The sequence below is a fragment of the Calypte anna genome, chromosome 12 (assembly GCF_003957555.1).
Source record: "Calypte anna isolate BGI_N300 chromosome 12, bCalAnn1_v1.p, whole genome shotgun sequence".
In the NCBI taxonomy this organism is placed as follows: domain Eukaryota; kingdom Metazoa; phylum Chordata; class Aves; order Apodiformes; family Trochilidae; genus Calypte; species Calypte anna.
The window spans coordinates 14,075,253-14,097,097 of record NC_044258.1 but is presented as its reverse complement, the minus strand read 5'-3'; the positions used below and the strand labels follow the sequence as shown (position 1 = coordinate 14,097,097).

The 21,845-nt window shown below is 41.8% G+C and overlaps 1 protein-coding gene across 5 annotated transcripts in view; it reads left to right on the top strand.

Annotated features, from left to right (window-relative positions):
- Positions 1-21,845, top strand: part of CADPS (calcium dependent secretion activator) — a 203,624-nt gene that overhangs the window by 143,603 nt on the left and 38,176 nt on the right. For 3 of the 5 annotated variants that reach the window (XM_030458293.1, XM_030458292.1, XM_030458291.1), the window contains 3 exons: positions 5,374-5,480; positions 10,984-11,140; positions 12,121-12,262. In XM_030458293.1, coding sequence (XP_030314153.1) covers positions 5,374-5,480; positions 10,984-11,140; positions 12,121-12,262 — 406 coding nt within the window. Of the gene's footprint in view, positions 1-5,373; positions 5,481-6,719; positions 6,729-10,983; positions 11,141-12,120; positions 12,263-18,701; positions 18,849-21,845 lie in introns of all 5 variants that reach the window. The other 2 variants (XM_030458290.1, XM_030458289.1) reach the window with 2 other exon arrangements.

Below are 21,845 nucleotides of genomic sequence, written 5' to 3'. Positions count from 1 at the left end.
TTGACAGATGTAAGCAACAAATACAAGAGCGTTTCTGGTGCTAAACTGGTTGTAGTGAGTGATTAGAGAGGAAAAGGACAGGGAGGAAAGAAATGCCAAAGTGAAACAAAACCTGCCACACGCACTGCAGCTAATTGCTGGCAAGTGCCACAAAACCCATCCAGCCTGACACATCTCCCTGGCTCCGAGCAGGAGCCCAGACACCCCTTGAAAGGGACCCCATGGATCATCTCTGAGACTTGAGCCCTTAGAAGCATATGAAGATCCCCAACTCATGGGGCATTGCAGTTGCCACTTCATTTGTAGTTAAATTTAAGGATGAAATGAATCACTTAATCAGCCCTTAATCTTTGTTACAATAAGGAGGTGACAAAGAAAAGCACAAGTTGGGACTCACAAGGCATTCAGTGCCCAAGGAAGGGAGAGACCTCTTCCTCTCCTCTCCTTCAGCTCCTGGTGGTTTTGCAGCTACCGTGACTTTGGGTCTGAAAAAAATGAGTGAACAAAAGAGCTGAATATTTGCACAGGTTGGGCCAGAGCAAGAGTTACAGCAAGACTTAACCTCCTGTAATCCCAAGTGCAAGCTTGTTTTCCAGAGCTGGAGGTGGCAGGAGCAGGAGCACAGCTCTGGCAGAGATCTCTCGCCAGCCTCCTGGAGAAGTGAGAGGTGCCCAGTGGGAGCCTCCTCCAAGCTGTTTCATACATGCTGCACTAACAATTCCTAAAGTCCTGGTGCTGCTGCTTCCCTTGCCTCTTCCCCCTCTTCCTTCTCTGCCTATAAGTTTTCCCTAGGACAGAAAACATGTGCACAAGTCAGGCCCATGTGGCACTATTTGGTTTGGATGTGTACAAGGTCTAAAATGTATTTTTGGATGGGCAGCTGTTGGCAGTGCAGGGGCTGGACTCACCTTTAAGGATGCTTGAGAGTCACAGCGCTGCCTGGAGCCATGGGATGCAGTTTTGGGATGTGATTTTCACCTTGCTTTGAGGCTCTTAGGATGAGCTATCTATGACTCTCCCACTTTTGGAGCCTGATGGACTCCCCTTGGTGGCAAGAGGTTCCCACCCCATGGTTGCCAGACGTGGGTTGGAGGAGATGTGCAGTTTTCCTCTTCCCACGCAGGGACCTTGGCACAACCTGCTCCCCATAGTGATGGGCAGTAAAACAATCTTCCTACATCTCCATGCTGAGCTCAGGAGCCATCAGTAAGTAGCCAAATTGAATTCTTGCACATGTTATAAATTAGAGTGAAGTCATTAGGCCAATGCCCAAAAAGCAGTTATTTTTGTCACTTGAGGCTGAGAGGTTTGTTTCTGGGGACAAAGCCACCCTTGGTAAACATTGAACAAGGATCAGGATGATTCCAGAGATGAATTAGTGGGTTTGCTATTCCTGTTATCAGAAAACAACAACAAAACCCAAAAAAGCCAGAAACCAGTAGCTTGAATCTAAGAGTTTGAATTAATAATTACACAGCTTAAAAGACTAAAAATATGCTTGTGTGTGCGTGCACGTGTGCGTTGTGTGTGTGTTTATGTACGTATGTATATCTTGATGTATGGAGAGGGGAACCAACCTAACTCATACTCTTTAACATGCAGTTTACTCAAATATTCTGTATTATACTTTGATAAGTGTTGTAGTTCTGTGAGAATTAAAAGCAATCAGAAATCTACTTTACACAAGCCAACCATTTATTTCCCCCCCCCAGGAAAATGCAAGCAAAATGGCAAGGACTTTTGGCAATAGAATGTCCAGATAAATATGCCAGATTTCTTGCAAATGGCATTATTAAAAATAGTCACAATGCCGCTAAAAACTGTTATTAAATGGAATAGAAACTATATATTCACAGTATATAATTTATTCTCTGAGTGTATGTAAAAGGAAAGGCTATTTTCTTTGAATTTTTCCTATGCTGATATTGTAAACTATATGACAGATGGGTCAAGTCCTGATTGCAGTATTCTAACATTTGGAATAGCAAGTAACATATTTGATAGAGCTGGCAAGTTTTTATATATGATTCAACCCAGAATATAAAAGCCACTAGAATTCCAAGTTGAAAATAATTAAATGAGCTGGAAACGATCAGGAACCACACATTTTTAAGTGACAGATTTTTTTACATGTTTAAATTGCACAAGAATATTTTATAGCTCCCTTTAACCAACAGTGACGTTTAATTCTAAAATGTGTAATTGATATTTGCAAAGCAATTAATTCCTGTGGCTCATTATTCTATTGCTAAATGTACCTAAGCACCAAGGCGCTGACTTTTAAGTCATCTTTTTTAGTTCACCTTTTCTAAATTCTGGATTTTTAACTAGATTACCCTGATTTGGTTTCCTCACGTGGCTGCATGAAGTGCAGTTTCAGACTTGCATTCGGTTTTTAGCTTTCTGATTGCACAGTGCCGTAGGATGTTTCGAATCTGCTGACTTCTAGAAAACGTGCTGTCAAATGGTGTCATTACCGTGTAATACTCCCAGTACCGATAAGCAAAAACCCAGCAGCTTATTCCATTTGTATTTTATCATTTCTGCTTATGTTCCTTTTGAAGTTTCCATCTTTTTGTCACTGTTTATGAAGTCACTTGTCTCTTTACTTTTGGCGTCTCTCTCCGTCATGCACAAGCAGCCCGTCCGCCCAAGCCTAAGCCGCCGGCTGGGCCACCACCATCATCTCCTCAAACTCAGACTAACATGATAAATGATATGCTCAAAGGCATGGCCAAACAGCCGCCAAGTACTGTAATAGTCTTCCTTCCTTTTATTCAGTGGTTTTCTAGTCTAGCAGTTGCTTGTGTAGCAGTAGAAAGCTAGTTCTCACGTGCAGCTTTAGACAAAATACCTAGCGCGATGTGGTAGGTTTTAGAGATTTAGAGGTAGCATTTATTTCAAAATGTCCACATTTTTTTGTCTAGCAATGTCTGACATATGCAACATTTTCAAATATCAACGTCAGCACAAAATAACATTGTTGTTGCATAACATTTTGCATGAAAAACTATAAATATGTATGAGCTTTACATGATGTTGGATGAAATGTTTGATAAGTATATCGTATACGTTTCATGTAACTGTCAGTGCTCCAGCTATCTTAGCAGAATATTCTGATGTATAGTAACTTAACCAGGGAAATATTTAAAATAAGAAGAAAAAAAATTAAGATTGACATCTGCTGGCTGCCAAAGTTGTATAAGCATCAATATTTTCTTTAAAGACAGCATCTCTGAGCAGTTGTTCTTATTAACACTTTTGTCTTTTAGTTGTATTTGAGAGCAGATCAGTGTTGCAAATGTGAATGGGCCTGATGCTGCTCTGATCAATGGAGAAGCTTCCCCTTGGCTTCGGAGGTGCAGAAACAACCAGAGCTTACTAAGGGACGTGTCTTTGGAGTCCTTTTGCACAAAAGGAAGAGGTTTCTCCTTCTTGTAGTCAGTGAGGTACTGGATTGAGCAGGAGAAAGAACAAGGAGTAAACTAGCAGTTCTCCAGTTTCAGTGTTGGAGAATTATGTTAAGGGGACCCTGGATTGTTTGTTTGTTTGTTTGTTTCCAGTGATACAAAAAGCAAAAGGAAGACTGGAGAAGAAACCCCAAGGCCCCTATCTGTGGAACAAATCCCCAGAAACATAGAGTGCATTTGCATGGTGCTTTACCATGTTGCATCTCTTAGCTAAGCTGAGCACCTGCAATGCTAGACTTCTGCTGACCAGGTTGCTGAGCTTCTTTGAAGATCAGCAGTGTCCTCCTTACTCAACCACCCAAGTGTGACCATTCTAAAAACTATGTCTTCCCTTTTTGTGGAAGTTTGTTACCTGTAAACAGGGATTCAGGGAAAACCAGGAGCAGGCAAGTGTCTGAGCTGGAGAATTAAGCCCTTGAATATCACCAGGCCCTCAGCTTAGCTAGGATTGTTCCCCAGGTGACCTGGTAGAGCAGAGCAGTACCATCTGCATGCAACCACATATTTCTGTCCTGGCAGTAGAGAAGACATAAGCTGTCAAAATGCTGGTGTGTGGAGAAGGCTGGAGTGAGATGCCCAACCAGCACCTGGCACGTGGGCATGACCCTCCCTGCTGCTTTAGCTGGGCTTCTGTGGTAGTCCCAGGAGGCTGATGTTAAAGGTGCTTCAATTTATGCACCGTGAGTATTTTGCTGTGCAATTTGTCTGTTTGGGTCTCAGTTTCTTTTGGTACTTCACCTATTTACAGAGTCTCCAACTTTGATATCACGGAGAGGATCAGATGTGTTTCAGTGCAGAGGTATGACTTGGTTGGTGTAGCTGCCCCAGTGGGATGCTGTTCTTTGGTGTAGCTGCTCTAGGGAGCTGGGGTTGGCACTCGGGGTGACATGTCTCCAGTTAACATGGTGACATGCTGCAGTGTAGGTGGATCCCCGGGGAGCAGGTCTTCAGCTCTGCTTCTCCTAAGGGCAACCATCACAGGGAGATGCTGCACACCTCAGGGAAATGAGCCATGGTGTCAGCTCACAGAAACCCCCTCTGCTGTACTCAGCCAGCTCTGCAGAAGCTCTCGTTCATGGAAAACGTGATTATTTTATTTTTCACAGATTTTTAGCACCTCTGGTCTTTAGCGTCTTTATTAATAATATAAAGTACCTAGGAAAATAGAATTTAATTATTTTTAAAAGTCTTGAGAAAACACCGGAAAATAACTGAATATAGCTCTACAGCAGGCTCCAGGATTTAAACTCTTTGGTTTGTTTGCGGGGTTTTTGCTGTAAAGTTGCATCTCTTTTCCCATATAAATCTTACCTATGAACACCTTTGTGGGATTTACCACTTCCCACTCCCCCCAGCATGCGTAACTCCCTGGCCCTTGTGGAGTTAAATCCTGGAGCAAGGCAGACCTGCAATTTTTTGCTTTCAGTAGCAGGTGACATTTAAATTGCTCGAGTCTGACAATTTATTAAAAGTACAGACAGATTTGTTTGAATTGACATTCTTAAAAGAATTTTAAAATAATATAGATATGATTTCTATAATAGCATAATTTACATTGAAGGATACATTCTGTTCCTGTATTAGTGGCCAGATGCTGTCTTTAGGGAATGTGATGTTCTTATTTGTGCTAATAAAATGCCGTCATCTCACCATAAAGCAAAACAACTCTGACACTATTGTGAAATTTGGAGCTGGAGCACTGTATTTTCATAGTATAATAACGAGTGTGGCTTTCTGGTTTGCTCAGTACTAATTATATAAGCATTTAACATATGCATGAAAAGATCTTTAAATCTGTAGAATATTATGGGGATTTTTTTTTTTTTCCAAGCCTCTAAAATAACTTACTGTACATCTAGCTTTTCATCCTGCCTCCCTTTTAACTCGAGTTCTTGTACTACAGAGAATGTAGGCCGGTTAGTCACACCAGCTAAAAAGTTAGAAGACACAATACGCCTGGCAGAGTTGGTAATTGAAGTCCTGCAGCAAAATGAAGAACACCACGCGGAGGTGAGCAGCGGTGCCACGCGAGGTCGCGTCCCCCAGGTCCTGGGGCTTGCAGGCTCCGAGGGCTTCCTGGGAGCTTTGTCTACCTGTGTGATGTCTTCCCAGCTGGTGCTGGGTTATCTTCTTTCAAAGCCAAAAATATTCTTGAATAACGGTGCTCAAGTGCGAGGAAGGCAAGGTAGAGTTCGGGAAGCCTGGTTTTGCAGAGGGGAGGGAGGGTGAAAGGGGGAATTAGGGAAGTTCTGCTCTCGTCTGCTTCGGTCCATTGAGTTTCATCCAGGAGCTGAATCTGGCCAAATATGTTCACCACTCCATACAAGAGCAAGCCGACTTACTTTTCAGAAAGGTTGTATTTCAAAACAATGCCATGTGTTTTTGCCTCCAGACAGCATTAGTGAGGTCCCTGCAGCAGCTTACTGCTCCTGCTATCCGGAGCTGGAGCAAGGAAAACCACCACAAAACAGAACGATTCTTTTTTTGTCCCTTTCTGAGCATTCAGGTTGTTTCCAGGGGTTTCCCTGAGCCCCTGTGGTACATGATTAACTCACCTGCTTTCCTGTTGGCCTCTTCTGCTGTGACTTCTTGGGAATACCTCGTTTACTAGTCACGGATGTTAGGATGAATTATTCTCTGTTACTCATTATTTGGGTTATCTAAGGCCTAATACTACAACTCTTAACTCTTCAAAGGTAGATTCCTGTTTTAAAACCACTGAAACTATGTCATAGTCAAATATAGACCAGAAAAATCATAAGGCTTGATCCTGGAAACACTTGACCCCACAGGCAGCTGGCATTGCTGTCTGTAGTCCCGTTCTCAGCACAGTGGGACATTTCTGCCCGAGCAAGTGATGTTGCATACCCATGTAAGTATTTGCAGGATTGAGCCCTGAGTTCTCTATAAATCTGGTGCTCTTGGATACATATTGAAAAGGTAATTGTTTTGAGGTTCAGAGTGAACAGTTATTGTTTGTGAATGTAGGTAATGTAACATTCACTATTTTCTCTTTTCCTTCCCATTAGTATATATATATATATACTCTCACTATATTTTGCATTACAAGCTTCTGATAAATAATTTCACAGTCACCTAAAAATCATTCCAGTGTATATTAAATATGCAGTATAATTTAATTTATTGATAATACACAGCAATCCACAACACCCAACTAATGCCTGATTGCATATTTAAATTTCCTCCCTGTTTTTCTACTGTTCATTCAATCTTGGATGATCCTGGCAGGGGAAAGAGGTATGTGACTAAACCGAATGACACGAGTCACTCCTGTCATATTTCGTGCATGCCCTCTCAGTGCCATGTTTCCTACTGGGATTTTACCCGGGTTGCCCTCGCTTCCGTAACTTTGACCAAGGAATGTAACAGCAACTTCCAGTCGGCTGCTTGCAGAGCTGGCAGCCTGACACAGGAGGGTAAATGTGGCATAGCAGTCTGGTCCATGCATGTAGCAATGGGTATATTTTACGAACGCTGCAGTTACATCCCAACACAACCCTACCTGCCTGGACTTTCTCTCCTCAGCCTGTTGTCACCTCTTGTTGTTTTGCATTCACCTGACCTCTGGTACACTGTGGTGGAGCTGGAATAAGTACTACACGAGTGCCTAGAATGGTAGTGGTCTTCCTCTGGTTTTGTCTGTATGTGCCTTGTACCCGGATATACAGTATTTATATGTAGAGAGAGAATATACGGGGTGAAGAGTGAAATAAATTCCATTTTTACTGCAGTGTGGGGATGCTCGAGAGCGCGGCGCTTGCGCAGGAGCTGCCCTGCCCTGTCCAAGGGTGAGCAGTGATTTATTCCACTCATCACCAGCACAGGCTGGAGGCACAGCCCACCGGGAAGGAGCTGGTTTTTAAAATGCAGTTTATTTTGAAAATAGCAGGCTTCTGAAGCAAGCAGTTAGAGGGTTCAGCCAGCCACGCTGCCGAGCTCCTCACCAGGACGAAGACTCAAAGCTGTTCTCCAGCATCTTTTGTGTCACAAGGTTTTGATTAGAGACAGAAGGTTAATGCCAAGATGGATAGGAGGCATCCCGGTCCCTTGTTCTGAACCTGGAAGGGTGACATTCATCTCTCTCCAGAAGTCCAGCACACTGTAGGCATGCTATTGAATCGCTGTCCTAAGGGTGGCTGTGGCATTTCAGCAGGGTACAGGCAGTTGGCCAACTCTGCACACTTTGAAATGCACCCAAAGGAAGAGAGAGAAGAAGACTGGGTAGTTTATCACTGATTTTTCCTATGCATTGGAGCCATGTTATGCTCACACTGTGCAGTGAGAATTGCTGAGGTATTGCACATTTGTTCCCCCAAAATTATGTTAGGTGAGGGGTTTTTGACATGTTGTCCTTTCCCCAGGAGAAGATTTGACCTGCGAGGTGCAACTCTTCATTCTAGTTCAGTTGTGCAGCAGAAAATTAAATTGCACTGCTTTCTGAAGAAATGCCTTAATTTACTGAAAACCAACAGTTTCTGCAATTAAAACATGCCCCTTTTTTCCCCATATGGACATCCAGGCAGACTCCCTAATGAGACCCCAGAAAATACTACTCAGAGTATGGAAAATGTTTTTTAAAAAACCCTTTGCAACAAAAGTACTGTGTCTAGTCAGTTGGGTTTGTCTGACCCACAGGAGAGAAGCAAACCAGCTCAGGCAGAAGTGCAGCAGAATCCGTGTGCCCACGTCTGTGCCCTTTGGGAGCAGGAGGCCTCTGTCATGGTCCCATCACTGCCCTCAGCTGTCTCCCACCTCCCTTCCCTTCCTCTGGATGACTGATGACAAAGCCAGAGCCAGTGGCATTCACCTACTTTTAAACTTGTGTTTTCTCTCTCTATGTATACTTATGTGTATATGTATATATGTATTTTAACTCCTTGAGGTCATACATATATACATGTGTATCCATGTGTAAAATACACAATAATAGGTGTGTTTGGCTAGAAAGCACACTTTTTTTTTTCCCCCTTTACATTGTGTTTTGAGCAAAGCAGGTAAGTAGATGGTAAATAAATGAAATGTTACCATCTTGAAGATTTTCCAAGTGTGGTGTTACTGCTCCCACCGCGGGGAAGGTCCTGCTCACCCTGACTGGGGAGGAGAGGGTTCAGGATCCTGATATAAGTTAGAAACTTGTAGAGCTAACATTTGACTTTTCCAGCAAAAGGGAAACTGACTGGTTTGGGCCTTTTTTTTCCATAAATGATTACATGCTTTTCTTCATAGTTTCTCTTAAAACTAGCATGCTTTTTTTTTTTCTCGCTTTTCTTTTTTCTTTTTTTTTTTTTTTCCTCATGGAAGCAGGTTTTTATTGCAGGTTTTTATGTTGGTATTCATTGTAGAAGTACTTTTTGCCCTCCCCCCAAAATTCTGGTTGGAAGGGAGGGCAATTGGTCCTTTGTAGCAATCACCCTTTGCCCACAGATATCTGGGCAGTGTCTGCTAGGGACACAGCACAGCAGGCTCTTGGCAGGCAGAGAAGCCCCAGCAGTGGAAGGACAGCCCCACATCCTCCTTGAAAACCACAGGCAAGTGCTGCTAGTTCTAAGAGGACCCTCCACAGCCCAATTGCTCAGCACTGTCTCATTTCTCATCTGCACTTTGGAGGAGAGAAGGCATTGGGAACAGACCTGAGTTTTGACGTTTTTGGTTTTGCAACAGTTTGATGCCTCCCGATGTGTCACTCCCAGGTGTTTGGCCACACTGGTGGGGACACCAACACCAGACGTAGGAAGAAGAGCTGCTGTCACCTGTGCTCAGCCCACCAGGCTCCCTCAACTTCAGCTTTTCCAGGCCCGGGGCCATGATCACTGCTACCCCTCACCAAGCACCCCAGGGCAGGTGTTGCTGCAGCAGTGCCCAATGGCTTCCACCAACTGCATGGGTCTGAGGACAGTTTGCAGACAAAGGAGCCCTTTGTAATTGTCTTGTTCCCACACTGTGACCACAGGGATGCTGCAACCTGTTGGCATTGCTACTCTGGGCGTGGTGTTTGCCCATCCTGCCCCAGGATGCACCAAAGCTGTGCCTTCATGGCACAGCCCACCTCATCCACATCTTCACCCCCATGAGAGAGCAGGGCTGGATAAGTCTGCTCTATATTTTGGAGAAACAAAGAAGTGGAAATAGTCCTACAGACCCCCTGCCACTAGCAGCCAAGAATTGAGTCAAAATAGGAAAAATTAAAGAGGTCCATGGCAGTAACCCAGTTTTGGGGCACTGCTCGTTCTCCTTGACTGAGTGAGCCAGCAGCTGGAGCTGTGCTCTGCATGTCAGTGAGATTCTTCATCAGTGAATTAAAACTGAAGCCTGAGAAAGTGCAAGTCCACTCTGCTTATTTGCTTCTGCTAAAATCTGCAAAAAATACCCCTCCTTGACTGGCAGTTCCTCTTGGAAGTGATTCATCTAGTTTCAGTCTTTTCCCTTTCCTCTCCAGTCTTGTACCTGTGCTAGTAGTTTTCTTGCAAAGTGCTGGAAAGCTGTTTCTTGGATCCTTTAAGTCCATAAGTAATTCCTTATCAGTTCAGAATGACAGCACATGGTCCTAGTGACAGCACTTCTCATATTGCATGTTCCCAGCCAGAAGTGATCACTAAACACGCATGCATGAGTTCGCAGCATTCACATCTGAGCCATGTATGATGTGAATGTCACGTCAGAGCCCGTGCAGTCAATTTTAAGGACCCATGTGCATGAGAATGAGTTACTTCACTGATATTTTTTTAGAAATATTTTTTTCCTGCCTCTGTGAAAGTATAGGCTTGCTGTAGATATTTTTTTTTTATCTTGGCATGTTGATAATAGAGCTTTGTAATCTGTTTCTTAATCAGTAGCATTATGAAGGTGGTAGTGTGTTTCTATGGATGTGTATAGCTAAATCTGTAAAATGAACAGTGCTGTAATACTTTTACTGGTGATGCTTGAAATATTTCTAAAGAAGAGTGTGAGTGATTTAGGACAGGCTTTAATGTCTTAGGCTTCTCGTTTTTCAAGACAAATAGAAGTAGTGAACCCAAATAAAATTGAAACAGTTGAAAAGTACAGCAGAAAACACACAAGCACAGTAAACTCAAATTACTATATTTTAGAATTAGTTGATTATTATGATAATTAGCAAGATAAAAGATGAACAAAGTCATTTATTGTAAATTGAACAGACAAAACCTGCTCTGCCATGTTACAGCTACCTACCTTTATGGTGGAGCTCTGAAAAGATCCTCCACAAGAAACGTTTGCATTAAAATACCAGTGCCTAATTCCTGTGATTAGCACTGTTTGTGCAAGCTAGCACTTTAAAGCACTGTTCTCTTTACAATAAAGGTAGTTTCCATGGGATGCACTGGGCTTTTTTTCTTTTTTTCCTGGGTTTTTTTTTCCTGGTTGGTTGTTTTTTGTTTGTTTTTTTTTTCGAAATAACATGGCCTAACATCTTTCCCTGTGCTTTGTTAGAACTAATACACTTCTTTGTTGTCTTTTTCTACCAACTCTGAAGGCCTTTGCTTGGTGGTCAGACCTTATGGTTGAGCATGCGGAGACCTTCCTGTCGCTGTTTGCTGTGGATATGGATGGTGCATTAGAGGTGCAACCCCCAGACACCTGGGACAGCTTTCCACTCTTTCAGCTTCTAAATGATTCCCTGCGTAGTGACTGTATGTATTGTATTTTGGTCATTTCTTTTTCAGTGGGCAGGTTACTGATAATACTTTCAGCCTCTCCACACTGCTCAGGGAACCTCTATAGATCTACAGTAAATGCTCTTTTAGCATCAGCTTGATTTTGTTATATTTGCACTAGGGAAAAAAAAGACACACAGGCACCCCTTAAATCAAGTGCCTCTGACAAAGGTGAGAAGTTCAACTCCTGTTTTGCTTCATCTTCTCACATCTCTTGGTAAAGGCTGCCTGATAAGCAGGGAATTAGGCACTCTATCTCACTGTCATTAAATGTGTGTGTCTTTTTATATGTGTGTACTGCATTTATTTAACATGGAGTAAAACAGTCCCTGCTTTAAAGTATTTTATTGAAGGGAGGAAAATACTCAAGTAAATGAAAGCAGGAGTGGTTCAGAGGAATAGTGATTTGTACAATAAGGCTCTTCTCCAGAGCACGTGGGCCCATGCCTTCAAAACCCATGAGGATCTGGCACTCCCCCAGGTGGTCCTGCTGCTCCTGAGGAGCTGGTAGAATTAATGTTGCCTTCAGTTAGGTCCCACAACAGGGACGGCTTCCTACAACATGTAAAAAAGCCAGGGACTCATCCTCAGAGAGCTATTTCCAGCATTATGGTCAGGAGTAACCAGAAAAGAAATTATTCTCTTACCTACTAAAGCCATAATGTTTGCTATGCTGTATTTCTTACATCCATTTTATTCACAGGAAGTAATAATATATTTATAAGTTTTATTTTAACGGAAAAGAAGATTTGTTATCTGTTTATTTGTTTGGAGTAAGAAGCCATTCCTGCTGTCTTTGTCTTGAGCACTGGTGCCTGATGCCAACTCCTGTTACGTTCCTGAAGTTTCTTCCCGTTCGCTGGCAAATTCGTGTGTAAAAAAGTGCCACACTGTGGTTTGTTGCAGAGTTTTTAGTAACAGTAGTGTCTTACTCTACTTTTATTTATCTATTCTAGATAATTTGTGCAATGGAAAGTTCCACAAACACCTCCAAGACCTGTTTGCTCCACTTGTTGTTAGATATGTCGATCTGATGGAGTCCTCAATTGCACAGTCAATTCACAGGGGCTTTGAGCGGGAGTCATGGGAGCCAGTAAAGTAAGGAAACCTCCTTTGATACAATTGGAATTTGGGTGCAAATGGATGGAGATTCATACAGAGATGAATTAGCAAACTTTACACAGGACATGCAGAAAGTGCTTTAGATTTTCTAGTGTAATGCTAAAAGTAGAAGGCCTGCTCTTGTGAGGGTTTTCAAGTTAAAGAGGGAAATGGTATTTGCTTTTTGAAATGCATTGCTGCCTCAGTTTGAACTGTGTGCCTTTGGACTTGGAAGTCTGAAAATGTGAAAACCTTCTCAGCTGGCATGGCTTTTTGAATTCTTTTCTAAAAGGCCTTTTGAGTTCAAATAGCTCTTTTTCAGAACAAAATCCCTTGTTTCACTGTGTTCAGTCAAGCCCTATAACCTGTGCAAGTCATTGCTATACTTACTCTTCCCAATACTCATTTTTTCCACCCAACTCATGGAGGATTGGTACAGCCTTATGCTTCTGGCTGGCAGCTGACAGCTGCACATGTCCCCATGTCCCAGGGTGTCCCCAGCTCTGCCAGGTCCCAGCTCCATTGCCTATAGGATTAGACGTGCAGAAACCATAGTGAAACACAGGTGAGATTATTCAAGCAGAATCAATTATTAAATGTGGAGAACTAGAAATCTACCAGCAGGAACTGAGTAGCCTGAGAGACACCCAAATTGAACTCCGGAGCTGGTAAATGATAAAAATGTGGCATGTGCTTTGGATTACTGTTGTTATTTCACAGGTTTTGAAGCATTGCTGAGCCCTGTCATGCTTGCTCTAAAAAGCCAAGTCAGATCTTATAGAGGAAAAGGACTGGCTTTTCCTTCTAGTAAAGGTATTAAAAGAGAAAGCTCAGCCCTTTGCCAGCAACACAAGTCTGGCGGTGCCTCCGACAGCAGATTGGGACCAGCTGACCTCTGGAAAGACTATTTTCCCTGCTTTTTTTGTGTGTTTCTCTAGACAAAGTTAAGTGGCAGTGCACTCTTCCGAGGTTGCTGTATAAAAGACCGCGTGGTCTTTGAGGGCTTTTCACACCAAATATGTTCGGTTTACAGGGAAAAGAGATTTTGTGCAGCAGCCAGCCTCCCATATGCAACCTGGAATCTGAGCACCCAGGTTTTTTCCTTTCTTTCTTTTACAACCTCAGCATCCATAAGGATTCTGTCTGCCAAATTTCAGACCTTTTCTTGACACCTGATCACCCCTTCTGTTTTGAGTGGGGTTAAGTGGCTGGCATTCAGGAGTCTCTCTCACTTCCCATTTGCTGTCTTTGGTCTGCAGGCTAACAGGGTTAAAAATCCTAAAAAATCTCGTTTCAAATAAGCAGATGTGACCCAGAAAACATACAAGAAATAGATCTTTCGAGTAGGAGAATGCCATTTTTACTGCCACTCCTTCAAGCAGAACTGCATTTTGAAGTTAGGATTAACTTTAGTTTCAGAACTGTTTTAGTAATTAATGTGTTTGTCTTTGCTTGTCTGTTATGAAACAGAAGCAGTTAACTCCTGTCCACCTGATTCAAGCAGTCAATAAGCAATTTGTTCTGCTTTCTTCTTTTGTCAGATACTGACATAATTTTGGCTTTTAATGACTTCTGTGGCTTAACTATAGATGTCCATAAGTACCTGGCTGTGGTACTTGCCTTACAAAATGCTTTATCCCTGGGTATGTCATCATCTGTTATTTTTAAGTTATCTTTGACAGTTATAAAAGATCTTTTCTTGTAACTGTTACTCCCTTCTGGAGTTCCAGTTAGAGTGCTTTGAGCATTGCAGTTTCAAGTGAAAGCCCAGGATGGACTGGCTGTCCTACAGACCCAGGTATTTAGAAGATTTCTTTCAGCAGGAAAGTGGATGTTTTCCTCACAAAGCTCATGTCCACCTGGTGAAAAGATGCACTCTAGGGTTTTTTTTCACTAGTTGGTATTTTGTTGTTGTGTCTTGCACACAAAAATGTGAGTTACAAGCACTGGCAACACAATGTGACCCAGCAAGGAGAGGTACCAGTGAGTGCACAGAGGATGGCCTGTAAGGGAAAGGGGGTGTCACTCCTAGGATCTTAGTACAGTTTGGATGCACTGTTCAGAACCAAATGCTAAGCATCCTCATCTTTTGCCTCCTGGGCAGACCACCTGCTCCTCTTCATCCGATGGACAGTGAACTTGCAGAAAAACTCAGGTCAGAGATTTACCTTGTTCACTTTTCCCTCGTGTATCTATTGCCTTCTCCCCCCAGCATGTGCATACTGCAGCACAGCCTTCAGTTTGACCAGAAAAGGTAGATCATTGTGGTAGTCCATTCCACTGAGCTTACTACTGTCCTGCTTTGAATGCCTACAGTGAGAAGGAACTCAGAAGGAAAACTCAGAATCTCCTGTTAATGAAGAAATTGTTCCACAATGTAGATACTTTTGAAAGGGTTTCTCTGTGCTCAGGCTTGCAATCAAGGCTGAAGTATGTGGCCCCCTGTAACCTGACCAGATGGCAGTTTGCAAGCATGTATTTCTTCTATTTTCATTGCTGAATACTCTGCACCTTATGCTACAAGGAGTTAGGTATAGAAATCACAAACAGTGAGAGAGATACTGTTAAGTATTGAAAGCATGGGGGGGGAAAGCATCGATGAAATGTGCTCATGAGGGCTATGTAATCTGCCTCTGCAGAGCTGCTGAATTTGCAGGGGGTCCGTGCCCTATAGCTAGAGCAGCTGGTGTGCTTGTGTGAATCCACGCAGAGAAATGTGGAACACTTGTCCTTCGCACAGTCATCCAAATACGGAGGATACAGAGTAGGTCTGTTCTCTGGTGAGTTGAGAGGTCTTGGAAAAGTAGGGTTTGCAATGGGTTGTTTGGTTTGTTTTTTTCATTTTAGCTTCTTGGAGAATGCTGATTTATCTTGCAGCTAGCAGACACGTACTTGTGTGTGTGTCCCTGTGTGTGTGTGTCTGTGTTGAAAGATCTTTTTGAGCAAACGCTAAAGCCGGTGCAGTGACAACCAATTCAAATAGCTTGTCCGACCTGTGGCTGTCTCTACCACTCTTTAGTCCTGGCTTTAGCATCTTCTAATTGCTCTCTAACCCTTTGCAAACTATTTATAAAATGTATCATTAGGATAAAAGTAAGAAAATGAACAGTATTATTATAGTAATCATTTTATAAGGTTGTACTATTACAAAGCACTAATGAAAAATATTTCCCCTTAAAAGAAGCTCTGTGTAGTGAAAATGAGTATTTTTGTTGCTATTCTGAGTGTCAGTCAGAGGAAGAGCACAGATTTGACTGCCTACTTCACTATCAAGCTCTCTGCTTCACTTCAAGGCTTTTGTGGAAAGATTTGCTCTTGAGCATTTGCTCAGCCCAGGCAGTAAGGCTGTAGGCATTTATAGTGATGGCAGGGAAAGGCGTTTGTGTCTTCCATCACTAAATCATTTCAGGCATCCTGTTGGAACTGAGCATTTGAGTACGGGCAGGGGTCTTATTCAGCTCTGTCCTGAAGCCAGGAGGCAACTTAGTAAAAATACTGTGGGTTTTTCTGCTCTTCTGTCAGTACTGGGGCAGCTCTACGGGAGCAGCCTCTGTGCACTCGGATGTGTTTTCTGTGATGGGTGCTACAGTACAGTGGAGCATTGGGATGTTGTCCAGGGGTGTGTTGCCAGCCAGTTTGCACCAAGAATTTCCCAGCAGACAGTACAGGTGGAAGCCATTTACACAGCCAGCAGACACAAACGGGGGTGAATCAGAAGAAGCCAAGAAAACAAGCAGTGCAGCTCCAGAGAATGTGTCTTTTTATCAAATGGATCAGGATCCAGTCCTGAAGCTGAGTCGTCTTAAATCAGACAGCCCTCATCTTGTTGATGCAAATGCCCACATTCTCTGCCTGATGGCTGAGGTTATATTTAGCCATCTATATTAAATAGGCATGGCTGGCTTCTAGAAACAGCTTCTCATCTTGGACCTGTAGTTTTATGGTCTGAGCAACTGCAGGCTGGAACATTTGTTGGTAATATTAATCATTTTTTACAGGTCTCACTGCAACTGTTAGTCAGATAATTAGATCAGTTGAACCTGCAAAACTGTGCATGTCAATTCAGGATAATATTTTTTAAATTAGTTACTGTATGTTAACATAAAAATACTCCATTATTTTGCTGTTTTGTTTTGTTTTAAGAGTAATAACTTATTCTTGCAACATATTCTTGCATCAGCAAAATAATGTGTTGTATAAAAGAAATATGTTTCCGTGTGAATATAGTATACTGTTTACTCCAGAAGTCATATTTTATTAATACAGTGTTTTTATTAATATAACACTGTCACTTCTTGAATTTTAATATTAAAACCAAAGGTCCTCTGATTTATGTATTTACCATCTGGCTAAGTTATTTAAGTTGCTTTTCCTTATACAATTATATGTTGTCCACCTCTTGCTATTTCTTTATTTATTCCATATCAGTATCTAAGCACATGCACTGCCATTTCTGAAGATCTAACACTCTCTCAATCACTATGGTGTCTGTGTCTCATTCAATAATCGTGTCAGCTTAACAGAAGATACAGTATGAATGGAAACAATGGAGAGCTTTGTCACGTTAGTAAACTCTCATGTCTGCTTGCAGCCTAACAAGAACACATAGATAGCAAGAAGTCAGATCTAGTAGGAATCATAGAAACAAAAGGAAACAAGAAGATACTTTTTTCTTTCAGCAGGAAAATACTTTTAATTGTTTTTTTCCTCTCCAGCAAGGGATTTTATTAGCAAAGAGAGAATGAGGATAAAGTTTACTCCCTAAGACTTGCCACCAGTGACAAGATGAGCTCTTGCAGAGGTGTGGTTCAACTCTTGTGTTAGGAAAATTTATTTAATATAGACAGTTCAATTCCAGTACTTTGGGTTTTGGCATGTAAAACAAGCAGCAAGAAATGTACTTCAAAATATGACTCTAGGAAATTGGTAAGATTTTAATATGGCTTGAAAGACACAGGGTGTCATTTGTTAGTTTTCCAAGAGTCCAGGTAGTGCTGCCTGCGCAGTAACTAATGTAATCCAGGGGAATGGGAGAGCCCACCTAAGGTGGCACGTCCTGGTGCCATCCCTGAGAGCTGGGAAGTTTGAATGCTGAAGCTGTGTCTGTGCACATCAATAGAAAAGCTTTCAGTAGCTTCAGCAGCACAGGGTGAAGCTGAAATCCCAAAGTCCTGATGGCGTTTTCACTGAGCCCAAATAATGGTCTGGTGAAAATGGTGTCAAAGCATCAGCTTTTCTTCCTCAAATGGGACTGTAAAACCCTCTAATGGGTTGTGTCCCAATGTGCCATACAGCATCACTGGATTAAGGCAGAATCAAAACACACTGGCTTCCGATTCCCAGATCCTGTGACATTTTTATTTTGCATAAAATCTGACTGTGATGAGATACTCATTAAAACAGAATTAGACCAATTATAACATCTAGAGACCTAGCACACTAAAATAGGTCAGGGTGTTTTGCAAACTTTAAGCATGCAGTGCTGTTACACCACACATTGTTTCAAGAGAGTACGTGGCGTTAAATTAATACACTAACCCACTTTTAAAAGATCCCTATTTGCATAACAGTGGTGTTTCTGAAAATATTTATTGAAGACATGATGCCCCGGTGCACATGCTTGATATATTAACCTTTGAATGTCTTATTCACCCCATGGTCCATTTCCATACAAGAAACATTCATGGACCAGTCCTGGATTCAGTCAGTGCAGTTCATTCAGGTGCACGTGTAGAGCTGGGCAACCTGCAAGACCCATTTTCTCCACAAGCAGGAATGCAAGAGAGATTCAGGGCAAGAGTATTCACTGAGGACCTTCCAGTTCTCTGTTCCATTGCTCCAGATCAGCCCTTTGTCATTATTTGTAGAGTTGAAGATAAACAGGGTTTCTAGTTAAATCCTTACTTTACTGAATTTGGTGGCAAGAAAAACTCATACAGACTTCTACAGGGCTGAAACTTCAAACTGTGTTTCTTGGAATCTCAGTTCCCTAGTAGATCTCTTAGTTTAGCTCTTACATCCAGCCTGAGTGCCTAAGAATTGAGATTTACTTTCTTACAAGAAATTTTTCTGAGGAAAGGGTGCTCTCTGCACTTGGAAATGGGGTCAGGACTTGAAGGTGAAGTTATTTTCTGGGGCTGTTTGAGTATTCTGTTGATTTGCTGCTCAGTGATTCTTCTTCTTTTCATCCTTTTTTTTTTCCTTTTTGTTTTGTTGTTTTTTTTTCTTTTAAGTAAATATCTTTTTATTGCAGACTGCAAACCCAGCACACTTAAGCTTCCATACTCATGCTTCTTTCTAAGACGTTTTGCTTTAGTTTTTTAACTGTCGTCCTGCTGTGAACTTTGCAGATTTGTTTATGAGTGTCACATGCTTCTGCTACATCTGCATTGTCACTGTTATGGTATTTTTTTCTTTCTGTCTGTTTCTTCCACAGGAGTTTAACAAGTAATCTGCCCAATGTGAATCTACCAAATGTGAATCTCCCTAAAGTACCAAATCTACCAGTTAACATCCCACTAGGCATCCCACAAATGCCTAGCTTTTCTGCACCGTCATGGATGGCTGCTATTTATGATTCTGAGTGTGTATTCAGTTCAAATTAGATCTCATTTAAATTTAAAGTAATCTTGGCATGGATATGTATTGTTTGTTTCTGTGCATTATATAAAACTTTAGAGTGATACAGTTAATTAGATGTTTTCTGAATGAGACACTAGTGAATTTCTGGCATGTGTATTTTGAGGGATTTTTTTGTATAAATCTTGAAAATTTGTCTTACTCCCACTGAGAATTTGAGCAAGTATCTTGCTTTACAAAATAGCTGTCAACAATGGGACATGGTCTGAAAAACATTCCAACCCCAGAACTTATAATGTGACATGATGTGTCTCAGCAAAGAGTTTTGTCCAAAAGAGAAGACGAACCAATTTCAATGCCAGTCAACCAATTTCTGTGGACCAGATGTAGATCTAAAAGTTATTCAATGCAAGTTCTCTATTTCCCAGATAATAATTTTTGTCTTGATTTTGATGAAACAGTTTAACAAAGAGGAACACCCAGCAACAAGTTTATTCTTGTTGGGGGAGGCCACCAATAGAAATTAAAGCTCCACAGCCATCATTACAGCCTGAATAAGCTGTGTCCAACTTTAAAAAATAGATATTTTCAATGTGAGCTTTAGATTATGTCTTTGAAAATCAGACGTTGTATCAAAGCAGTCGATCTGCTGGAGCTTTGTGCTCTGTGTTCAGCTCCCTCTCTGAGCATCCCAGGGTGCATGCATGGGGCTCAGAGGGGACATACCACAAATCCTGGGCACAGATGAAGGAAGTTCTCTTCTGATAGCAGATTTCTCTTAAAAGTCCAAGCCACTGGAAAGTGGGGAGGGTGGTGCACAGTGAGCTCCACTCAAATCTTGGTGCTTGAGGCAGCTCATCTCCCAAGCTGTGCTCCCAGCACAGGAACTGAGATCTTGCCAGTTCTAAATTCCTAGTGGGTTGTTGAGGTTGGCATAGGGTGATCTCAGACGGCACTGCAGGGATGAATTGCTTTTTTTTCTTACCTTCTCTCTTAAAGGATAAAACTGTAGAAGCCTCCCCAAAACTCCCCTCATCACTGTTACTGGGACACCATTGATTACATCTACACCTGGAGTCCACCCAGAGGCCTCTGCCATCAGCCTCAGACAGGCTGTATTGCAAAGCAGTTCTAATGAACCAGAAGTAAAACAAACACTGATGGTTATAGATTTTAAAAAGATTTTAAAAGCTTTCCAAATAGTATCATGGTCGTTTGTGTTTCAAAGCTATACAACTCATATTCATGCTAAGATAGCTATATTAAAGGCTAGCTTAGGCAGTTGTCTGTAAAGAATACTTGAAAATTTTAATCTTTCTCTGTGCATGCTTTGTGGTATTGCCCTTGAAAAGATAAGAATCATGTCATGACAGAAAATTGGATAATCCCTCTGAAAATGCTTGAGCATCAGTGGTGTATTGCAAGCTGCCTGCATGATCAGAGCAACTGTGGTGCTCACAAGCAAAATATTAACAGTGCATCTTGGAAATGAGTTTATATTGTTTATTTGCATAATGTCCTAATCAAAAGTGAGAAAAAGACCAAGAATAATACTTCAAAAATTTTGCAACCAAATGAATGTCATAATATTGCTGTAGTAAATACCAATTTTTGTATATACTTAATCATTTAAAACATAAATTCATGCAGTTGCAAAACTGGGTTTAGACTGTTAAAGCTTATTCATACCCAAGCACAGGTTCGAACCAGGCAAAACCAAAAACTGGTGGTAGCTGAATTCTTGAGACTGTTGTACAAACCGGTGCCCTGGTTGAAGGAAATGCCTGATTCTTTATCTTTTCGTCTCCCTGGTTTCCTTTTACTCACCCTTCCCCTCCATCAAGGACATGTTACCTGTTGCTTAGTGTCAGCTACGTTTCTCCTACAACTGAGACGATTCATTCTTTATCTCCTTGAGTCCCTTAGCACAGGACCCAGCAGGACCCCTCTAGCATGTTGTGAGTTTTCCCCTGGCAGAAGCCCTATCTGCATTAGCTCTCCCCACCTCTAGCATTAAACTCAATGCAGCTGGCATCTGTCATGATAGAAACACCCGTCCTGATCTGTTTCTATAGATGATGTCAGCACAAGTGGTAATGCATGGTGTGTTAAATGCCTTATAAATTACTGTGTTAGCACTAGTGGTATGCGAGGAGGGGGTTGAAACTCTTGAAACTCCCTTGGTCATTGTTCTGAAACAAAACAAAACAAAAAAAAAAGTGAGGGAGAAAGCAGAGAAGGAGAGAGAAGGGTTATGGATGCATAAATTTTTCTGCACGAACAGAGCACAATCCTGTTCTGTATTTTTATTCTGTAAGTGGAGGTTTGAGATGGAATTACACTGGGGAAAGAGCTGGTGTAGCTATACACTGCAGGGCCAAAGAGTTCCATCTGGGCAGGGCTGTGGGTATGAGAATATATGCTTGGGAGAGAAATTCAGAGTTTTGTGACAGACCAAAGATGTTGCAAAATCTTTTTTTTTTTTTTTTTTAATAGAAATTTGTTGTCCTATGGATGCCTTTGCAAGAGGCAGATTTGTGAAAAGGTGCAGTGGTCAATCCTGCCAAAACTCCTGGATATGAGATGTCTAGAGCCCTTAGCTTAATTGATTTACCCTGATTTTTTTTCAGCTGTTCAAGAGATAAAGCGTGTCCTCGCTCACCACTTGTTAGCACTGTCCCTTACCTGGAAATGGGGGCTCGCTGGGGGGGACAAGGCAAACTCAAGGTATAATTCAGAGGGGGGAGAATTGCATGAAACCCTAAATCTAATAACTGCATACAGTCTAGTATGGCAGTTATTATGGATCAAGGATTTTCTACCACAATTTGTAGCCTTAATTCTTAATAATCACATATGTTAATGTGGTTATTAACTAAGGCTGATTTTTACCATACACACATTCTTCCTGTTAATATGTGTTAACTCATAATGTTGTCTTACTCATCTGGTCTGGAAAGTCTGTGGGTTATGACAGCAAGGTAGATTAGGCAACTGTATG